At 38.6% G+C, this 23,345-nt stretch overlaps 3 protein-coding genes across 3 annotated transcripts; 1 reads left to right on the top strand and 2 right to left on the bottom strand.

The window, feature by feature from the left end:
* LOC109838689 (non-specific phospholipase C3-like) lies at nucleotides 1,132-2,950 on the top strand (the record flags this gene model as incomplete). Its single annotated transcript, XM_020407111.1, has 3 exons — nucleotides 1,132-1,552; nucleotides 1,843-2,013; nucleotides 2,414-2,950. Coding segments are annotated over 3 exons (966 nt in total), but the record flags the coding sequence as incomplete, so codon positions are not given.
* LOC109835944 (epidermis-specific secreted glycoprotein EP1-like) lies at nucleotides 3,499-4,451 on the bottom strand. The gene has a single exon (XM_020403907.1). The coding sequence runs from the start codon at nucleotides 4,403-4,405 to the stop codon at nucleotides 3,554-3,556; it is 852 nt and encodes a 283-aa protein (XP_020259496.1). The 5' UTR covers nucleotides 4,406-4,451; the 3' UTR covers nucleotides 3,499-3,553.
* Nucleotides 8,485-12,711, bottom strand: LOC109838691 (PKS-NRPS hybrid synthetase CHGG_01239-like). Its single transcript, XM_020407112.1, has 6 exons — nucleotides 12,703-12,711; nucleotides 12,597-12,610; nucleotides 10,951-11,859; nucleotides 9,915-10,322; nucleotides 9,224-9,827; nucleotides 8,485-9,117 (listed from the first exon to the last, which is right to left on the bottom strand). The coding sequence occupies exons 1-6, from the start codon at nucleotides 12,709-12,711 to the stop codon at nucleotides 8,485-8,487; spliced, it is 2,577 nt and encodes an 858-aa protein (XP_020262701.1).

A 23,345-nucleotide genomic window follows, 5' to 3' on the forward strand; every position in this document is an offset into this window, starting at 1 on the left:
AACGTAGAGGTTCCACGCGATATATATTAGCTTAAACCCTGTACGTCTCTACTAACTACGCAAGCTCCTCTAGTCTCTTTTAGAGGACATAAAATTTTTAGGAAATATTCAAGCAGATCTAGTCTTTTATCATACAAATCAAGATGGAAAACTTTCATAGAGACAAGCCTAGCTATTTTACTAATTTCACCCCCCATGTGAAAATTGAGGTTACCGCTGTTAGATTTTTTTTTATTTTTCATTTTTTAAAGTTAGAAAGTTGAAGCGTTGAAGAACCCCAAATCTTAAGGGGCCGGTTTTAGAGACGTTTTCAAAGTTAAGGCGTTATTTGAGAAACACCCAACTTATGGGAGTTTTCTGAAATTTACCCAAAACCATACCATAATTCATTGATAACAAGTCTATTAATTTTCAAATTTGGATCCTCTCCACTACAAAACAGTAGTGAAGAGACCGCTACTTTTAATCTTAACTATTGATTATTTAGTAGGCGGTTGTGATATAATCTAAATCTAAAACTCATTATATCGTCGTGTATTGCACTCGTTCCTAATTTGCACAAAAAAAAAACATCATAACCATCAACTAGATAATTAATGGTTGCGATTATGTAGTAGTCTCTCCACTACTTTTTTGCTAGCGGAGAGGATTTGAATCATTTTCCACTCTGTTCTTCTTTCTTTATTTTGAGCATTATTTTTAAAGAAGTACCTCAGTGAGTTTTGGTTTAATATTGACAACGTGGTTAGGGTACGTAACGGTAACTCCGCTCATCATTCTCAAAGATTAGCGGTACCTCAGCCTCGTGTGATAATTTCTGCAAATTTGAAAATTTGTGTTAGTTTTTCTCCAACAAAACAATTTATATAGTAGTCTTGCGCAAAAAGAACCTAATATTTCACAGTAGTTTTGTGAAATTTATCTATCCGAGTGGTTGTACAGGGTAAATAAAGATTAAAAAAATGTCCAAAATAACTTGCATGTATCACGTGCCAAACTCATCATACTAATGTATGCCATACCCAGTTAGCAGCGATTTTTCTTTTTTATATGCAATTTCACTAAAATAGGAATAGTTTGTGGAGTCCTATATGCAAATTAAATTGCTGATAGCTCATGCTAGTCCCGTGAAATTTGCCCCTCAGGAACCTGAGGAAACTAAAGTACATCGGCCGCTTCCACCCCTTCGACCTCGACTTCAAACGCCACTGCAAGGAAGGAAAGCTCCCAAACTACGTCGTCATCGAGCAACGCTACTTCGACCTCAAGGTCCTCCCAGGCAACGACGACCACCCCTCTCACGACGTCTCCGAGGGCCAGAAGCTCGTGAAGGAGGTGTACGAGGCGCTTCGGTCGAGCCCCCAGTGGAACGAGATGCTGTTCGTCATCACCTACGACGAGCACGGCGGATTCTACGATCACGTCCCGCCTCCTGTCGGGGTCCCTAGCCCTGATGACATTGTTGGGCCTGAACCCTTCTATTTTAAGTTTGATCGGCTTGGGGTTCGGGTTCCGACGTTTTTCATCTCGCCTTGGATTGAACCGGGAGTCGGTAAACGTTGTTCTTGCTTCGTCCTTTTCTATTTGTAGGAAATAAAAAATAAAAAAATAAATAGGCGTATTTTGATGTTTGATAGCACGTGATTTTGCACTTGACATGTAAGAAATACCAGTGTTAGTTTCGGAGATTTTTGGACAAATTTTATTTGGGCTTAAGTAAAATTATCATTTATCATGGGTTTAGATGAGAATTACCATACCTATTGGGGTTATTTGTGAAATTTACACCAAACAAAAAGCAGAGCAGGGTTTCTGATAAATTTTCTTGTTATTATAATGCAGTGGTTCACAAGCCTTCAGGACCCCATCCTTCATCAGAGTTCGAGCATTCTTCAATCCCTGCAACCGTGAAGAAAATCTTCAATCTGAAACAGTTCTTGACGAAGCGCGATGCATGGGCTGGGACGTTCGAGACTGTACTCACAAGAACTACTCCTCGAACAGATTGTCCAGGTACTGAATTAATTAACAACAGTTGCCAACTTATGAATTACATGAGATGAATACGATTTATCCTCTATATGACTTTGTTCTCGACGAGTCGTCCGGCCTAATCGACCTTTGTCATGTATATATAAGCTATAAACTGAGCAGTGCCTTAAATTGCATCAAAACTATACGAGCTTGTTCTGATCCCTCTCTGTTGTCAAAAAAGAAGCGGAGATACTCTTAATCTGGATGAAGTGTATACGTCAAATGATAATAATTCATTAGCTAATTATGAACTGTTTTGTTTCAAACCATCAAGATCTGACAATAATTAATCGACAAATTTAAAGTGATTTTCTTCACATTTTAATAGATTTTTATATAATAGACCAAGGCTAACACTTTCAGTTTCTGTGGGTTTCAGTCACACTCCCAGAACCTGTAAAAATGAGAAACACTACCGAAGCAGCGGAGCAATCAAAGTTATCCGAATTCCAGCAAGAGCTGGTGCAATTGGGAGCAGTATTGAACGGAGATTACATCAAAGACATCTATCCTTACAAGTTAGTCGAGCAAATGACTGTCGCCGAGGCTGCAAACTACACACAGGAAGCATTCAGGACCTTCTTGAATGAGTGCGAGAAATGCAAGAAAAATGGAGCAGATGGATCTTATGTTGTTGTCGTGAATCCTGCCAAGGGAACTGCTGCAGCTGATGACAATAACAATGAGCAGAAGAAGAAGTCTGTTGTTACGAAAATGTTTGGTTGCTTTGTTTGTGGACAGTCACAGGATTAGTCGTATTTTCGTTAACAATCGATGTAGAGGGATTGTTTATTTACTGTTGTTTAGTTGTTCATGTACGTACTGGTTGATTCAATGTAGTTGTGTGGATTGAATTATTGGTTTGTGAATTGTTTATATTGCTCAATACAGTTGAACTCATATTCAAAAAATAAATTCGGATTCAAATCATCTCCAATTAGGTTGTCAAATCGTTGTGTGAATAGAATTGTTTATATATTGTTATTTATTGGTGCGATTCAATGTAGTTTTGTAAATAGAATTGTTGGTTTGTGAATCGAATATGTTTATTTGCTGAATTTGAATTTGAATGTATAGCTGAAATGTAAATAAATCAACTGTAAGACTACCTTTTATTAAGTGGTAATTGAAGAGGTTCCAATACTTCAATTCTTAACGCCACATCCAATTAATTAAGTTTCGAAGGATAAATTAAGATCTTATAAAATTTTAACTATTATCTTAAAAATCACTAGTCTTGAATAATAATTACTGTGAAAAGGTCTACCCATTCCATCGTACTCTTGGTAGAGAGTGAGTCATATGTAAATCGGTTAATACACATTGCTCTATGATCGATACAAACGCAAGTTTTCTCAATGAAGATTTAAATCTTCAACGCATACCCCACCAACCTTATCGGCCGCAATGCAAATTGCAGAAGAAAACGTAAGCAAAAGTCAAAATGTGTATTTATTTCTTGAACAACTCAGGCACAACCACCACACGCATAATCAACACGACACAGGGCCTGGCCTACTCAATTAGCATACTTGATATACGCCACATGAGACGCATCGGCAACCGACTTCAAAGTACCAATCCAAGGAGCCACCCAGCACTTACTCTCCTTCTCCCAGTACAAAAACCCCACGCACTCACAATCCAAATCACACCTCCTCCTGCACTCCTCCACCTTCAACCTCCCTTCCCCTTCTCCATAACCACTCAAGAAATTATCCACCCCTTCCACCTTATAGTACTCCAAGCTCCTCCCTCGTTTACACTTTCCGGCGATCGCCTGCGTCGCGCAATTCTCGCTCCATCCGAGCAATCCTCTTCGGGTCGGGCAAGCAACGCACATCTCGTCCTCGCACACTCCCAATGCCCCGCACTTCGTTGGCAAGTCGCACCCGTCGACTCGTCCGAGATCATCGGAGAAGAATGCGAACGTCTTCTCCCATGCCCGGTAGTCCACCGGATCGTAATACGTGTACACGACCAAGTTACCGTCTTCCTCCAGCCGGAGGAACGACAAAGTCGCGTTATACTTCGGCCTAGCGAGAATCTCAGTGCCTATGTTGACCCCGAGTGCGAGTCTCAGCTCGTAGGCGAACTTGCCCTCGTCCTCGGGCTCGCATTCGAATTTTACGCTACTAAGCTTCTGTGACTCGACAAACGCACCGTACTTGAGAGGAGTTCTTGACGAAGATGCGTTGTTGATGTACATCGACAATCCGGTAGGCTCCAGTACTAGACTGTAAGCTCCATTCTTGCTCACAAGCTTATTTTTCAACGTCTGGCCTACGAGCAGTGCGTCAACTGGATGGTCGAAGCTCTGCCAGACGAGCCGGTCATTTTTATCGTACAAGACGACGTTGCCGTTGGGCATAATTTTAAGGCCGACGACGCCTTTGTTGGACGTACCGGTCGACCAGACAGCGTGTCCGTCGGAGTCGGAGAGCAGGAGGTCTCCGTCGCTCCGGAGGGCGAAGATGGAGTTTTCGCGGACGGGGCGGAAGGGGTTGGCTTGCCAGACCCAGCGACGGGTGGATTCCGAGCGGGAGGTGCCCATGCGGAGAGCGAGGTAGAAGGAGTTGGGAGTGGTGTTGTAGAAGCAGAACTGGAAGGGGGAGGTGGCGATGGGGAGAGGACGGTATGTGGCATCGTTTTCGGTTATGTAGGGGCCGAATTCGCCTTGGTTGATGTAGGTGAAGGTTTGGGTTGTTTTAGGTTGAGCAGTGGAGGATATAGGGAGGAGAAGGAGGGGGAGGAGGAAGAAGATGGAGGGGGGTTTTAGTACTGGAGACATGAGAGAGAGGAGATTAGCACTCGTTTTTGTTTTTGGTAGTTGAGTGGGTTGAGCTCATTGGGTGGGTGCGTACTTAAAAGACCTTGCAGCTAGTGGTTTCTAATCGATCCCAGTTGTTTATGTGCCTCCGCTTGAAATTTTATCACGATTCGTAGTCAATCTTTGAACGTTGAAGTCAGAGATAGGCAAAGCCCATATTTCATTTTACCAGTTTTTATTGGTTATGGAAGGATTTGGCTCCTCTCCGCTACAAAAAAGTAGTGGAGAGACCACTACTTTTAGGGGTTGTTTGGTTGGTTTTTTTAACTCGGTGGAAAAGTTTTACACCGCCTCCACATCAGATTTTTCGTGGCCACATAGGATATAAGCTTTCCGTCGGTTTTTTCTCATCTTTGGTTCGCTAGCGTTGAAGAAGAGAAACTCGGTGAAAATCACCGCCACATCAGATTTTTTTCTCTCCCCCAATTCCTTCTTCAACCTCATGAAATCGACGAAAACTGCAGCAACGTCAGCTTTTTGCCATATAAACAAAAGTTTTCCCTTTTTCCATGCGAACCAAAAAAAAAAAAAAAAATACATTGATTTCCCACCATTTTTTTTGCGAACCAAAGCGAAACAATCTATTTCTTAGAAAAGTTTGGAAAACTCAAAACTTGTGTTTTTATACATGGAAATGCATTTCGCTATATCTAGGAAACGAACCAAACAGCCCCTTAATCTCAAATGTTGATTACTTAATACGCGGTTATGATACAATCTAAATCTAACACTCACCATACCCTCGTGTATTGCACTCATTCCTAATTTGCACTCAAAGAAAAAATCACAACCACCAACTAGATAATCAATGGTTCAAAGAAAAAATCACAACCACCAACTAGATAATCAATGGTTGTGATTATGTAGTGGTCCCTCCACTACCTTTTAGATAGCATCACAACCACCAACTAGATAATCAATGGTTGTGATTATGTAGTGGTCCCTCCACTACCTTTTAGATAGCGGAGAGGATCCGAATCCGTTATGGGATAGTATAATTACTATATAGATGGCAATCCTTGTTTCTGTGTACTAGTTTTTATGCACGTGTATTACACATGATTAAATATTATAATTATTTGTTTTTAGTTTATTTTCTTACTAAAATTTGTTTTTCGATTTTAATTTAATAGTTTTTGCTCTCTTATGTCTTTAAAATTTAATATTGTGACTACTTATCTTCGTTAATGTTTGTTTGAATAGGCTACACCTAATTTTAAGTTTTATGTTGATAATTAGATTGACATGAAACCAACATGAAGCCAATTTGAATATTCATGTTATTCGAATTAATATTGAATGAAGCTTTTAACTAAGTAAGTATAGTATTGCAAAAGTAAAAAAATACTTGAAAATAGCATTATAATAGCAAGAGGAATAGTTAAAAGCTAATAAGCCTCAATTGATTAGAAGTAGCTAAAATGACACAAAAGAGAATATAGATTTTACTCCTAATCATTGATAGACTTCATTAAAAATAATAAACTAAATATTAATGCTAACTCTACAAATTAAAAATCATAAAGTAAATATTAAAAATCAATGTATTGAAGATTATCTCGCTTCTACAAATTAAATATATCAAGTAAAAAATTAGATATCAAATTAAAAGTGTCAGTAAGGTAAGTAGTCCTTAGTCGCATTGAAGATTATCTCGCTTCTATAAATTAAATATCATTATCAAGTAAAAAAATTAGATATCAAAGATGTGTCAACTGTGAGCCGCGATTCAAGTGTGCCAGCGATTTATTTTATTTCATTATAATTAAATACAATTTAAAAATTAGAATTTGATTAGGATAGTTTAAACTTTATAGTTATTTGATTAGGATTAGAATAAATCATTAAATATAATTTAAAATTAGAATTTGATTAGTATTAGGATAGTTCAAACTTTATAGGGATATTTTTGTCTACCGAAAGATTTTCTCGAGCTCGTGCTTTTAAAGGGAGTATGACTAGTAATTGTTAAGGGAAAATAAGTATGAGGTGGTGGTTCATTTAGTAAAATGAGCTATATATCAAGAGGTAGCTAATTTCGTTAAATGACCCATAACATCATATATACCCATCAAACCCTAATTGTTATCATGATACGTACTAATTAAATAAGGAAAGTGATAACTATATCATAATCCTAAACTAATTAATCACACTCTCAGGTTAACTGTTTGGGGAATTTGGTCTTTGTGTTTATCCATCCATCCACAGGGTCTTTCAAAATTTTGCAACCAAGTCAAAGATCCAGGCTGGCAAGAACACAATAAGGGGCTGTTTGGTTGTTGTTGGTAAAGTTGTGTATTTATGACACAACTTGGAAAGTTGTTGTCCACCTCATCAATTTCACTTTTATACTTTTCTTTGTTTGTTTTTGATTCCATTGGAATCATAAAATACTTGTTTGGTTTGCAAATTAAACTTTAATTGTTTGTTTGGAAAGTGTAAAAAGTGGTCCCTACTCAAATGATTATATTGGTTGGAATTATTTTTTATTATTTTTTTCTAACTTCAATGTTAGCTTTCTCCTAAAATCATGTATTTTTTCATGAAATCACTTTACAAGCCACATAAGCATATGAAATCACTTTACACTATTTTCACAACTACAAACAAACAATTGAAAGTGATGAAAGCTGACATTGGGACCCACTTTTTTATACTTTACATCCTTTTACATGGTAAAAACAACATTGGGACCCACTTTTTTATACTTTACATCCTTTTACATGGTAAAAACATACAACCAAACAGCCCCTAAGTTGCTTCATTATTGTGAGCATTGATCATTAGCTTTATACATCTATCTATAAAAACTCTTCCCCATCAAAACGCCACCTGACAACTTCTTCTTACTTTCAAATTTTAATTTTTTAAATTAATTTGTTAAAATATTAATCGTGCTTTCCCCTTTCTTCCATTCCCAACAGCGCCTGTTCGTGTCCGTCGACCACAATATTCCATCGCCGCCTTGAGAACTCCCATCCCCTTTCACTGTGCTTTCCCCTTCCTTCAATTCCCAAGACCGCCTTCAAAACGCCACCAAACTCGATGATTTCTTTCTCCTTCAGCCTCCGGGTCCAACTATTTACACTCCCAAATAGTAACTTTGGGGTGTGTGAGGACTAAATTGCCCTTGTTTTGGATGTGTTTTGTTAATCTTAGTGCACTGTAGAATTTCAAATTTCCTTTTGAAAATTGTGCAGTAGTAATTGCTTGTGCTCCCTTAATTTTGAAAGAATCTTTATCTTTATCATTACATTGTTGTTGTCTCATTTTCGTTTTTCCTTGAGGATCCAATTTTCTTTGAATTCTCGGTGGAGTCTAGGCTAGCCTTTGGGCGTACCAATATTAATTTCTTTCTTCATATTTACTGAAGAAAGCTTAACTCTTCTTATATTTGTAATAAATGTAATCATAAATGTGATAGCTTGCCGTTTATTCATCCAAATGCAGCATTGTTTCATACTGTTTTCAAATAGTATCGCTGTAGATGCTTCTTATAACCATTCATTGCGGTTTAGTCCTCACACACCCCCAAAGTTACTGTTTGAGAGTGTGAATAGTTATATTCTTATATAAAAAATTAAAGTTAAAATTCAACTTGTTTATATGATCGTCGACTAGTGTAATTTTCTTACCAAAATCCAATGATCATTGCTAAGATGTCCGCACACCACCTTTCGGGTTGGAGGTCCTTGTGTTTCATCTAATATCGCTGGCAGACAAGTATTTCCTCCATGTTCACTGAATGTCATGAAAACAACATTATATGTTGTTGCAATTACGTGACCGCAATCCGGTACCGCCATCCAGTAATCATCATCCGCTGGTCCATGGTAGTGAGCAATCGATTGGATGAGATTAGTCACATTAGAACTCCTCGCACTCCTCCCACCTAAGATTCGAGCGTACAAGGCGCTTCTATTCTGTAGATCTGCTACTAAGTCTTGTCTAACTTTAACCCAATCATCTTCTGTTCCGTAAATTGCTAGAGCCACCGCTCTAAATCCACAATTTCCGTCTGCCGCTACATCTGTGCATTGATCTATGTATTTTCTAATGTAGGGCGGGAATTCTCTCTCAAATACAGAATTCTTAAAGATGAACGTGGTGCCTTTGGAAGAAGGGGTTGACATTGGAGGCCTTGAGCACGGAGGATTTGGAGAAGATGGTGATACTGGTGGCCCCGTACGTTGGGATGTGCTCATTGGACTCCCCTGTGATTCAGAGATAGAAGCAACACGTCCAGGGCCCTTTACAAATGCATAGGTTGACAATGTTAAATTGAGAATAATAAATTAGTAACTAATATAAATCATAATTTTCAAATATAGAAATTCATAAGTTATGTAGTATTACCTTTTTGTTTGGAGACTTTTTAAATCCGTACTGTTTCACAACCCTCTCCCACGCCGAAGGTACACGGAGACTAGAGAGCTTTTTACCCTTGGTTTTCTTTTTAGCAGTAGGAGGTGCAGTAATATCAGGGACTTCTTCGAACAACGCCCTCCTCACTGGATTTGGTGGAGTCGGGGATCCATCCGCGGCATCATTAGGAAATATTGGAAACTGAATATCTAACTTTTTCCAATAATCATGTATTTGATCCAACGGAATGCTATACCCATTTATGATGTAGTACTGAAGCTCATGTGCGCACGGTAGACCATGAGTTCTCCTTAGGTAGCAACCACACGTTGTTGGATCCTGACCCATTTCTTGTAAAACTTGCATTTCTTTCCTTATGAGGCCGAATGCTTTAAACGTGATTGATCTGTTCAGATTAACAAACAACGTATCTCCAAGGGTGTCTGTGTTGGATTTAGTAGCGTTAACTCTCGCTACTTTCTTAATCTCACAGATTTGGCCTTCCATCACCTTGTGAAGTTTCTCCAGTATGGTATCGAATGTGTACCGACCACCATCTAAATGTCGTTTGACGCGATGATGTTCTCCTTCGACCCTGCATTACCAATTGAACTTGAATATTAATTATTAATGTTGACTACATGTAACGATTATTTAGTCACGTAAATCTCACAAGGCTTACCTATTTGTTGTGTAGCTTCCGAAGTGAAAATAATGGTCGATGTAAGCTGACAGGATTTTTTGGGAATGCGGACTAATCCATGTGTCAATGCAGTAGTTCAGCAATGCTCCCCAACTCGAGTAATGTGCTGCCAGACGTCCCCATCTATCATTAAAGTCATCTATGGTCGGTGCACTTATCGCCCAATTCCAACGAAATTTAAATCCTTCTGCCGCCTCTTTTAAAAAACCAGGTTGCTGCAGTGCTCGTTGTAGCACGCATTGCTCAATGTGACGGCGACACAAATGATGCCTGGATTCCGGGAAAACATACTCGACAGCATGCATCAAGGCGTAATCTCGGTCTGTTACAATGACATTAGGTGTCACTTGGCTAACGAACAAAGTACGGATAAACTGTAACACAAACCTGCAAAATAATATAACATTAATAATTTTAAATTTAAACGTAGGACAAAATAACTGTACTAAATAATTGTCAATTGTAATTTATAACAACAAATTAACATAATAACAATATTAATGACAATACTACAATAACAATGTTAATAACAATAATAATACTATAATAAGTCCTAATTAAACAATATAATAATTTTCATAACAGTAACAACTCCTAATAATATTATAATAAGTTCTAATTAAACAATATAACAATAAAAAAATAACAATATAATAATGTTCATAAAAATAATAACTCCTAATTAAACAATACTAATAATGTTCAATAAAAATAGTAACTCCTAATTAAACAATTCTGATAATGTTCATAAAAATAATAACTCCTCCTAATTAAACAATTCTAATAATGTTCATAAAAATAATAACTCCTCCTAATTCAACAATTCTAATAATGTTCATAAAAATAATAACTCCTAATTAAACAATACTAATAATGTTCATAACAATATTAACTCCTCCTAAATATTCAATTTAACATTATTCATAACATTGACAAACAATTGTACTAAATAATGTTAATTAACAATTTTAAATTTAAACATATGACAAAAATTAAAATTCATTAAGACACAAACCTGTAGTTTTCTTGTCTCTCATTTCGCATGAATGCGTAGGCGATAGTGAACGTTTTGTCCGTACTTGTTGCACCGACCACTTCTAGTAGAGGCATGTCATACTCATTGGTGTTGTACGTACAATCAATCATCATGACTTCCGGATATGCATTCACCATCACAAAAGAAGCCGGGTGGCAGAAAACAATATCTCCAAGTTCGGAAGATTCATCAGCAGTCCGAACGTCGTACATGTAGTTCAATTGCCTGAGTAAATGGATGAAATTATTCAGCGGGGTCCGACCTTCTCTCTGGGCACGCACCTTATTGACAGCATTGTAAACTTGTTTCTGACACGATTTGTTCTCCGGATCAGCCCTTTTCATGGACACCAACATATTACTCGGGCTTAAATTAAAATTCTCTTGCTCCCTAATAACTTCAAGTTGAATATGGGATAGTTTACCTAAACGAGATCCCACAGCATGAGACGGGAATGGATGGTTGTGTCTCCCCTCCCGGACTTCAAAGTACCAGCGCCCTCCAGGGTACTCCATTCCGTCCAACCAAAATGGACAATTATTTTTTGTCGTTTTAGTGGACCTAGTTCCAGTAACCTTTTTTGGTCTGTATCCGCCACCTTGGCTACATAAATATCGAACTTTGGGCCGTCGGCCGTCTTTTCCCTTCGAATCACGAATTGCCAAAGTAACGTTCCTCAAGCCAGCAACATATCTTACATGAGCATCCATGTCCTCTCTACTAGCAAAACCTCCTTCCGGATTACCGAAATCGGTTGAAATGTCTTCAAACTCTACATATGAACTATGATCCTGGAATGGATCACTTTGTGTTTCGTCGATGACGAATTCAACTTCATCAAGATTTATAGTATTATTATTGTTAATAACAATATAACATTTAATAACTCTGTGATAAAGCATACAAAAGGGTATTTTTGGCAATCCAACTCCCAAAATTACTGTTTGGGAGTGGATATAGCAATCGTGTTCAGCCTCCTCACCCCCAACTGCGAGTGCCTTTCACCCACATCCCCTTTCACCCACCTCCTCACCCCTTCTAATTTCTTCAGCTCTAACTATTTCACCCGCCTCACGCTGGAGTTTTTCCCCCCTTTATTCAATTCCCAAGATCGCCTCTTCGTGTCCGTCGACCAGAATAATCGTGCTTCGCCTTGAGAACCCAAGCGTCATCGGTTGTGATTGTGATCACAGTTGGTTATTTAACCAAGGTGATAGATTCCTGCTCCGCCTCTTCATTTTCGTCGACCAGAGAATTCGTGCTCATTATCATTCTTGAAACTAAATCTGCAGACGATGTTTATAAATGGTAAGCCCTCAATGCATCATCTTATTTATCATAAGGCCGCAGAGGGTTTTGGAGTCACCATAGTTCAGCTTCAAAGGTATGGATTTATATCTTATACCCTCTCAATTACAATCCAATTAGGGGTATGATTTTATAATTTAAATTCTCAGAGTTAATGTGGCATATCTATTTTCTATTTTATGTTAGTAAATCTTTTAATATGAGTTAGTAAGAGATCCATAGTATTTATGTAAGAGATCCATGGTATTTATGTAATTATTATTTGTGAATATTGCACATTAGCATACTTAAGGAACTAAATTGTTTATTTTGATTACCTGGCATATCTGTTCTGAAATATCAAAAGGTTTGGTCTATATGATTACCTGGCATATCTGTTCTGAAATATCTGTTCTGAAATATGTAATTATTTATTTTGATTACCTGGCACATCTGTTTGCGAAGACATTAAAAATGTTTGTTGCTTAGATGTAGAAACTAAAAAAGAACTGGAGAAAGATCAAGTTTAATGTCAGCCGTAACTTATATCAAAGAGGATCAAAGTCATTTTTACTATTTTGATTACCTGGCATATCTGTTCTGAAATATTTCTTTAAAGACCTGACACTCAGGCAAACAGTTAGGTCTATATAATTACCTGGCATATTTCTGTGAATGATATTTCAAAAGTATTTGAGAGGACTATCAACATTTTGATTTGTAATTTCTTCATTAAGCTTGCATTCAAAACATAACCGAACAATGATATGGATAGCCATGTAGCACATCTGAATGTCAATAAGATATAGGAGAAGTATTTACCTAAAACTGGCTGCCAATTTGAGACAATAATCTAATATAGGTGCCAAATAGAGATATATGGTAATGATTGAAACAATAGAATATATTTCCAGCGTCTAAACACCCTTCTTTTATGTTTTAACCTATCCTCATGATGGTAACATTTTACCTACGATTTGGTCTAAAGTAGGCTGGGTCTGCCATTTCTCCAAAATGAGCTTTGAACTATTGATACATAAGGGTGTCTTTGGATTTCAATGGGGTTAAGGGAAGTTAAGGGAAACTAGGTGAGAGAATGGAAGGGAAGGGAATGGAAGGGAGTTTCTTTCCCCTTGGTTACACCTCAATTTGGGGGGTAACAAATTTTATACTATTAGGGAGTGAACCAAGGGGAACTAGGGTGAATAACTTCACCTCCTAAATGTTCCCAAATAAGGTGAATGGTTCCCTTAACTTTCCTTCACTCTTATTCCCCTCAATCCAAACAAGCCCTAAGTGAAGCAAACACACACAAGTTATTGTTAGAGCACTTTAAGGTTTATGAACGTGAAGAAGAGTAGGGCTGAAATGCTGATGGATGAATTTTAAATTTATTTATTTATTTTGGTGAAATGAAAGGTAAGTATTCATGTCATCGCATCCAGACTCAACTATAATCAAAACTATTACTTATACTAACATCTCAACACCTCTCTCCATAATCAAGGGGTCAACCTGACAAGGCAAAACTCTCAAATTCTCTTTTGTTGTATATTTAACAATACTTATTTTTAAATACTCTTTTGATTTTGCTGCTTCTTTCACCTTTATCACTTTGAATTTCGTTTTACTATTGTTCTCTTGATTCTCCACATTAACAGTGCAAAAATCTTTTCCTTATATCTTATCAGTATGCTAACTAAATAGATAATATAAACATGCCTTTAGTATTGATTGCCAATTTATTTTCGCTTTACTATTTATTTCTTGATTCTTTATATTAAGTGTACAACAATCTTTTCCTGCCATTTTATTAACATGCTAACTATTATGTTATACTGAAATACAAGCCTCGCTATCAGTCACTTGTGACAATGAAGTTGAAATTTGTTTCTCGGATAACATTACTCCTTACAAGAGACATTTGTTGGAATCTGATGTTGAGCACTTATTTTCAGTAGACTTGATTTCTCCGCAAATGTTTAGCAACAAAAAGCAAAAAAACAGATGAAAATTAAAAAAGAGAATTAGAATAATCTATAGAGAGTTCAAGCTCCTTTTTGAAAAATCTATTTATGATTCATGATGTATGAAATTTATATTTAGTATTGTGGCCTAAAACCTTATTTAGTAAAATTTTTTATGCACTAGATATTTTTTTGGTGGTTTCACGTTGAGAAACCTAACTACTTGAAATGATTATGCTGGATATTTTGTTTATCATTATATTGATTCATAGATATATATACTTGTCAGGTATTTCTATGTGCTTTAAATATTTTGTTTGGAAATAAACTTTATGCTGCATACTAATTACTTGGTATATAGCAAAATATTATAACATTAATCATTTAGACATGAGACATTTTATCTTATATAGCAAAATATTATAACATTAATCATTTAGACATGAGACATTTTATCTATTTTCTTATGATAATAGGGAAATTATATTTTGATTAACATTAATCATTTAGACATGAGACATTTTATCTATTTTCTTATGATAATAGGGAAATTATATTTTGATTTTTTACAGTTTGTTAGTATGTCAAACATATATACAGTTTAGGTTGTATCATTCCTGACTACTTATATATTATTATTATTATTTTATTTTGCATTCTTTTCCTACATTAATTTTTTCATTAAACAAATCCGTGCATCGCACGGGCCTGAAACTAGTTAACTAAAATAAATAGTCAAGTGTGAATTTATTAGGCTTCTGAATTTTTTTTAAACAGATGGCTTTATATTGAGACTATATATAGGCAGGACCGTACCTAGGAATTTTGGGGCCCAAGACGAAATATTAGATGAGGCCTAAGTGATATAACTCATATTAGATTTTATCTCATTTTTCTTACCTTTTGAGCTCCAAAATTACTAATTAACGTTTTATATTCAATATTTTCTAACATATTATTTTTGATAGATATATAATATTGCTAAACCATTCAATCTATCTTGTAATATGGTCGATCTTAAATAAGATTGTAGTAATTTTAATTTTGAAAAACTTCTTTCAGCGGAAGCAACTGTTACGGGTATAGTCAATAGTACACGATAAGCAATACAAGTATTTGGAAAAGAATCTAACCACTTTATATAGTTCAACACTTCAATTGGACTATTAATCTCTACTTTTAAAATTTCCCTAAGCACTCTCAATTTTGAAAACAAATCAAGTCCATTAATATCTAAATGTTCATCATGTTGTAGTGCATTTTCGAGATTAAGACAATATTCATTCAATTCAATATCATCTAAAGCTTTTAATTTTTTTCAAATCAAACAAAAAACCAAAATTCTTTCCATACGTTTTAAATTGTTCAAACCTACTTTCAATTGAGACAAGCGATGGCGGATAGAGTCTGGACTATGGAGCGGAGCTACGGACTGCGGAGCAGTGAAGGTGGGTTAGGTGGCTAGCGGCAGCTCGCGGGACTCGGCTGTTCGTTGTTGGTGTCGGGAGTACTAGAAAGAGTACTAGAGGAGGAGTAGCCGAGTAGGAAGATCCAAACTCCAAAGAAGAGGACCTTGGGGTTGGGGGAGAGTCGGCTGGGAAGAGGACTAGACGACAGCCGACTGGGAGCTCGGAGCTACGGTCCTGACCTACGGATCAGTGGATGATCTTTGAGAATTGAGATTTGAGTATGAGAGAGGAGGCAGCGGGGTAGTGGGAGGCTGGAGAAAAAATAGGGTTAGGGTTTCGCTTAAGTTATGGATGGGTGGGCCTTACCCAACTTGAGGCCCAAGGCGGCCTTAGCTGCCTTATGCTAGGGCCGGCCCTATATATAGGAGTGCACTGCCAGCATGATGTGTGGTCATATTTAACTAGATTGGAATTATTGTTGGATATCAACTCAAACTCTAAGTTAGTATAGTATTTTTAATTTTTTGTAGAACTTTATGAGAATTAGATAGGGTTAGAAATCTATCATGATTAGGAGTTTGGGTTCCATCATGATTAAAAGTTTGAATCTTATTCTAATTAGGAAGTTAGGTTAGAGATAGGGTTTTTAGTTTCCCTATATATGTTTTCTATTGTTAAAGGAAAAGAAGAAGAAGAAGAAGAAGTGTAGAGAGAAAGAGAGAGAGAGAGGGTTTGACAGTCTTTGTCCGTGTAAAAGATTGTAATTTGGAGGTGATAGTGGATTGATTTTGATCTCGTGGTTTTTCCCTGTTGATGGTTTTTCATGTTAAATCTTGTGTGATTTTTATTTACTATGTTTGGTGGCTTTTTGGGGTTTTTGTGAAATCTAAAAATCCCTACAAGTGGTATCAGAGCTGGGTTCGACAGCTCATAGAGGTTTAATCGGTGCGCGATTCGTGAAGACGTCAGTGGTCGAAGCGCGGTGGTCGACATCGAGAAAAGGGTTACTGTAGTGATGACACTGTAACGGAAATACTGTAGCGGGTACTGTTCATACAGATCTGACGGTTGAGGTTGATTTGTCTTTTGATCAAGGATTTGGAGGCGAATTTTGGTGATTCAAGAGTCGTTCCTAGAGTTTTTCGACGTGCCGAGTTTGTTTTTATGTTAGTTTTATCAAATTCAATCTCTACGGTGACTGATTTGAATTTTGATTACTGTTAGAGGATGATGACTTCTTTCGGTCCGAAGTTTGATATTTCGCTATTCAATAGTAAGACAAATTTTGCAGTATGGCAGTGTACGGTTCAAAATATTCTTGTGCAGCAGGATGTTGATCAAGCTTTAGAGGATAAGAAACATGAAGGATTGAAGGATGCTAAATGGAGTTCTATGCAAAAGAGGGTGGTTAGCACAATTCGTTTGGCACTCGCCCCCGAGATCAAGTACAATGTTATGTAAGAGACCACACCAAGAGGGCTGTGAGAAAGGCTCAATGGGATTTATGCGTCGAAGTCGATGACCAACCAATTATGTTTGAGGATGGAGCTTTATTCATTGAAGATGGAAGAAGGTACTGCAATTCAAGACCACATCAATGCCTTTAATCAGCTAGTTTGCAAACTTATGAAATTGATGAGGAGATTAAAGAAGAAGAGCAGGCGCTATTCCTATTGTCTTCCTTACCAAAGTCGTACAAGTCGTTAGTTCAGACGATAATTGCAGGGAAGCAGACTTTGAAGTTCGATGATGTGACAATACTCCTACGTGAAGATGAAAGAATGATGGAAAAGGAGAGCACATCTAATGGTGGTGAGATTGCACTAGCTTTTGAAAGTTCTAATTGAGGGAGGAGTACGGGAAGATGTGACAGTTATCGAGAAAGGTCAAAATCTCGGGTTCGAGACGGCAGCGAAAAGAAGTGCTATTATTACGGAGAGAATGGTCACATTCAGTTCAGATGTTCCCAGACGTGTGATGATTTGAAGAGTATTAGATAGATGAAGTTTTAAGAGAATAGGAAGAAGGCGGACTCCTCGGTGGTTGTGTGTGATGAAGATCTGGTTTTATTGATACAGAGTACAAGTACTGATGCGAGTAACACTTGGGTGTTAGATTCTGCATCCTCTATGCACGTTTGCAACAACAAAAATTATTTTAACACATTAAAGACAGATGAAGAATTTGACGACGTGATTGTTGGAAACAACAAGAAGATGAATGTTGAAGGTGTTGGAAGTGTTCACCTCAAGCTTTACACTGGGAAGTGTAGGCTGTTTAAAAATCACAACAGATAGCTGATCCCTCATCAAACACCGATGATGAAAGTTACAATCTGACGACTTCTAGAAGGCTATAATTTAAAGACTTTTACGTAGATTAATGAAGGTTACAATCTGACGACCTTCATAACAACTGATGAAAGCTCTAATCAATAGCCTTCATAATCAACATCGGGAGTTACAATCTGACGACTCTCATATTTTCAAGGAGCCAAGATGAAGATTATAAGATGACAGTCTTTGCAAACGCTCCAGTAAAAGAGATCACAAATTAATGGTCTCTTCACATCAAAATGCAGAGGTTATCCCTGCGTTTTACCATCCCTGCGTTTTACCATCAAAACGCAGAGGTCATCCCTATGTTATAACATCAAAACGCAGAGGTCATACCTCTGCATTTTGATGTGAAGGGCAAAGCACCTGCAGCTACTGGTGATGCTAATCAAACTTTACAACAGCAATCCCGAAGGCAGCAAAAGACTTCGGACTCGAGACTCCAAAAAGAGTATTCCTTCAAGGACGAAGACGTTCCAGCCATCTTCGAATCCCTTCTTGAAAACAACAAGATCAAGCTACCACCTATCGCAAATCAGGAGGAAGCTAACAATACTGCGGATCCAAAGTACTGTGCGTACCACAGGAGGGTCCTTCATCCCACCAAGGATTGCTTTGCTCTAAAAAGTAGCATCCAAACCTTAATTGAAGCCGACGTTATATCGCTCAGTTAAGTCGAATGAAGACTCCGATAAGTATAAGAGTATAAACTGCTCTTTCTGACACTCCGATAAGTATAAGAGTATAAACTGCTCCTTTCAATACTCTAATAGGTATATGAGTCTAAACTGTTTCCCACTCTTGACGGGAAGTTTCTAGAGAATTTTTACATGTAATATTCTTAAGGATAACCCAGTCATGTAACTCAGTACAATTTTAGACCCGGTTTTGTAAAGGAAGTTGGAGGTTGATGATTTATGTAACGGGAAGTTCCTAGAGAATCATATATTCTTAAGGATAATCCGAACATGCGATTGAGGATAACATACTCCTCGCTACACCCAGTTTTGCAAAGAAAGCTGGGAGTGGATAATTCATGTAACGAGAAGTTCCCGGAAGAATGTTAAACGTAATATTCTTAGGGATGACTCGATCAATATGAACAAAGTGATAAACACTAAACTCCTATTATGATTTCCGAACACTCTTTTGCTGAGATGAGATTCGATCACTTCATTGGATCAAATTTCCCTCACAAAACTCTCATTGGTGTTTGATGACTCACAGTCTCCCACCACAAAATCCCCCACCGATCAGACTAATTAACGGTGGGACCACCAAAATTCTTTCCTGTTTAATCCATTCAAACTTCCGCTATGTTCGTGCACTCAACACTTTCAAGGTTAGAGTCCGGATATAATGCTTAGAATTTTGATCTGTTAATCCTTGACGAATTGTCAAGCCCCTTCGTGTTAAGTTCTTATCACTTAACACCAAGAACCCCTACTGAGTGATTTTACAAGTCAACACTCCTACTGTAGTTTGTACTCCCACTCCCGCTGTCCACTTCATCAAACCTTCCTACAGTTAGGACCACAGTCAAAATCTCCTCCCGATTCCTTTAATAAACGAGAGGTCCACAAACCGAGTGATCAAACCTATAAAAGTTAGGGTCATCTCACACTCCCACTTTCATTCGGTCAAACCTTTCTACAGTTAGGACCACAATCAAAATCTCCTCTCGATTCCTTCCATGAACGAGAGGCCCACTTTCAAATCGAGTGATCAAACCTTCTTACAGTTAGGATCACCTAAAACTCCCGCTTGGTCAAACCTTCCTACAGTTAGGGCCAAAACCATAATTCATTCTCGATAAACGAGGAACCCACCTTCCTACAGTTAGGGTTATCCGAATCTTTTTGATTCTCGGAGTGAAGATCCCACTCTTAGTTTCGCCTTCCCGGATTCTTAAAGTGGAGATCCCACTTGGAGTTTTTTTTAACTGGAGATAGAATATAAAATTCTTCCTCTTCAGCTTTGGGAGATAGAATATAAAATTCTTCCTCTCCCGCATCAGGTTCGTCTTTACCCCAGGAGAAGACATCACATTTCCAAACTCCTAAAATCCGTGCTTCACACGTATGGGGAATTTTATCCTGAATCCTGAGTAGGGATAAGTCAACGCCTAACACACGTTACCGGTTTAGTCTTTCACCGATTAAAAAAGACACCAGAATCCAGTCTGGGGTATTTTATCCCGAAGCCTAAGTAGGGATAAGTCAACGCCTAACCCGCGTTGTTGGGTGGTTCGTTCCCGTAAAAAACCAATTCTACGTATTCAGCATCGTAGCAACAAAAATCCATGCCTTTTATGTATGGGGATTTTTATCCCGAATCCTGAGTAGGGATAAGTCAACGCCTAACACGCGTTGCCGGTTTAGTCTTTTACCGATTGAAAAAGACACCAGAATCCAGTCTGGGGCATTTTATCCCGAAGCCTAAGTAGGGATAAGTCAACGCCTAACCCGCGTTGCTGGGTGGTTCGTTCCCGTAAAAACGACCAAGTCTACATATTCAGCATTGTAGCAACAAAAATCCATGCCTTTTATGCATGGGGAATTTTATCCCGAAGCCTAAGTAGGGATAAGTCAGCGTCTAATATGCGTTGCCGGGTAGTCTATTCCCGTAAGAAAGCTGAAGTCTACGTATTCAATATCGTAGCACTAAGAGAGTTAACTCTCTTAGCACAACGTCACATGCGGAACGGACTTAAACAATCCGCATGCAAGCCCGATTCAAATGGTAATCGGTAAAGGCACGTCAAATTCGTTGAAGGCTGAGGATTTGCCAAAAATCCTAAGTCTACGTCTGATACACATTGCTGTTTAGTCTTTTCACAGGAGAAAGACGAAGTCTACGTATTTAATATCGTATCACTAAAAGAGTTAACTCTTTTAGCATAACGTTACATGCAGAACGGACTTAAACAATTCGTATGCTAGCCCGACTCAAACGGTAGTCGGTAAAGGCTTATCAAACCCGTTGATGGCTGAGAATTTGCCAAAAATTCTATAAATGTGAGTCATTGACGTATCAGCTTCATTAGTTGGTCTCGTGATTTGAGCATACAATGACTTCGAGATAAAATCTATATCTGCAGACGAAACAACTTTAATAGTTGGCCCTACAGCCTAAAATTTGGGATCGTCACGCTCCAATGCCTTAAGAGCTTAAACTGTGTAGACTCCAGTAAACGTACGAGTATAAACTGTGTTAAGGCAGGTCAACGCCGGTCAACGCGTTGCGACAAAGATAATCAGTTCAAAGTCAACTCAATGACACGAGCCAAAACTAACTCACCAATTCTGATTCAAGACTTCGACAACAGTCAGACGATAAACGCAGCGCCGGAAGACCTTCATCTATTCGACAAAGCACTGGATAGACTGAAGGCTGAGGAAGTCAAGAATTAAAATAGTTCACAGGTCCTTTGACACCGACTAAAGGCGGGGGACTATCATATCCAAAGCATTCCAGACTCCTCCATAAAAGAATGAGTCTGAAATACTTTGGAGGGGTTATCTGTAGGCGTCTAAAAATACCTATAGGTATCCACGCACAGCTCGAGACAGAGAGAAGATGATGAACATCGTTATCCGAGTCTAAGAGGATTATCTGTCGTCGACAAGCGCATGAAGCGAAAGGACGAACCAAGTGGCCCGTGTGCGTCAATCAACACGCACATTAATCAACACGCGCGTGTCAATCAGTCCGCGCGCGTCAATCAGTTCGTGCGCGCTCAACGGTCAATCCCGCAACGAAGCATGCAAGTCAACAAGATGATCAATCATGTGAAACAGGGGAAAACTACAAGTCCCGGAAAATCGAAAAAGTCAGGAAACATACAAGTTCGGCCCAAAGCCAGATCGCCAGAAGGTGACTCGGCAGCCGAACCACCAAATGGTGGCCCGGCCAAGGCCGAGCCACCATTTGGTGGCCCGGCCAGGCCGAGCCACTGGGTGACAGTTCGGCCAAAATCAGTTTTTTTTTGGTTTTTATGGATTCTTTCAGGATTTGATTTGTTCCTAAACGTTCCAACCGATCCGATACTGTGGTTATGCGGTTTCTAACTGAAGATAGGGAGGATCCCTCGTTTTGAACAAAAAAACCCCCAACCAAAGCCTATAAATAGAGGCTCGGATGCTCATTCTGGGGGGGAGGAGATCAAGAGGGCGAAGCGCTGCCGAATTGGAGAGTGGAGCCACGAATTTACAGCAAGGGTTAGCAGATCTTGGTGATCTCCTGTGCATAAAGAGTGGAGTTCGAGAGATCTGAGGCCCGTCCCCTATTCCTCCGGATTTAAGCTTGGTCTTAAATCCCGAGAAGAGCCGTGATTTTGCTTAGTCAAAATCATCGCTACTGCAATCACTTCCTTCGTGAAGCGAGAGCATTGATCACCAATCTGTCAACTGGATCTGATCCGCGGCGGTCCACGAATATTAACGTCCCCGGCACAGGCAAAGATCCCACGCAAGCAGCGGGTGATAAACGTCCGTTGCGCTGTTTGACAAGAGTCGTATCTTTTATATTTTCATTGTATAGGGAGATCTTATAAAAAGATCAACTTTTTTTATTTGAGTTTATTGTAAATGATTAAAGTTGTAATAGATTCAATCATAATAAAAACAACGATTTTTTACCCAAACAGTCACCTGATCCGCCTCTCGCCTGCCTCGAGCTCACCTAATGTTAACCCCGAGCTCGCCTGCACCTACGGAGATCTCGAGCTCACCAACTGGAGCTCGCCTCACCAGAGGAGCTCGCCTGCAGCCTTGATCACCTGTAAGATTTGATCTCCATACCTGATCCCAACAATCTCCCACTTGGAGACCAAACCGTTGCCTATAGTCTATCTCAACAAGCACCTCCTCCTGTGTGACTTCACCCTCATCACCTATGCATGAAGGTTAACTGAAGTTGCACACAACTCCAGTTTCTGAAAGGTCACTGCCTTTGTCAACATATCCGCTAGATTTCTTCTTCCTTGGATATTTTGTTGAAATCATTTGACAACTCGTCAGACTCTGTATCTTCTGCAACCACCCTGTTCCTTTTGCACTCGATACACCCACTTGTTGTGATGTGCCTTCTTCCCCATGGGCAACTCAGTTAGTTCCCATGTCTGGTTGGAGATTAGAGATTTCATCTCTTCTTTCATAGCAAACTCCACTTGCTCGCATCTCCACTCTGACAAGCTTCATCAAAGCTTTCAGACTCCCCTTCATTTATCAACAACATATAATTCATGTATCTGTTGTTAGATACAGGAGGACGAGTAGTTCTCCTCAATATCAGAGCTGGTGCGTCGGGCTTCTGCGCATCATTCTGTCCAACAGGCTCTTCTGGCTGAGAACTTTCTGCATTGGGTTCTTCTG

The sequence above is a fragment of the Asparagus officinalis genome, chromosome 4, assembly GCF_001876935.1.
Source record: "Asparagus officinalis chromosome 4, Aspof.V1, whole genome shotgun sequence".
Classification (NCBI taxonomy): domain Eukaryota; kingdom Viridiplantae; phylum Streptophyta; class Magnoliopsida; order Asparagales; family Asparagaceae; genus Asparagus; species Asparagus officinalis.

What these genes read in the sequence shown, in the direction of transcription:
- LOC109835944 (XM_020403907.1), bottom strand. Translation starts at nt 4,405, where the DNA reads ATGCCCAACGGCAACGTCGTCTTGTACGATAAAAATGACCGGCTCGTC.
- LOC109838691 (XM_020407112.1), bottom strand. An exon ending in GAGAGACAAGAAAACTACAG is followed by an intron (nt 10,323 to 10,950) that starts GTTTGTGTCTTA and finishes ATTATTTTGCAG; the next exon opens with GTTTGTGTTACAGTTTATCC. An exon ending in GGAAGCTACACAACAAATAG is followed by an intron (nt 9,828 to 9,914) that starts GTAAGCCTTGTG and finishes TTGGTAATGCAG; the next exon opens with GGTCGAAGGAGAACATCATC.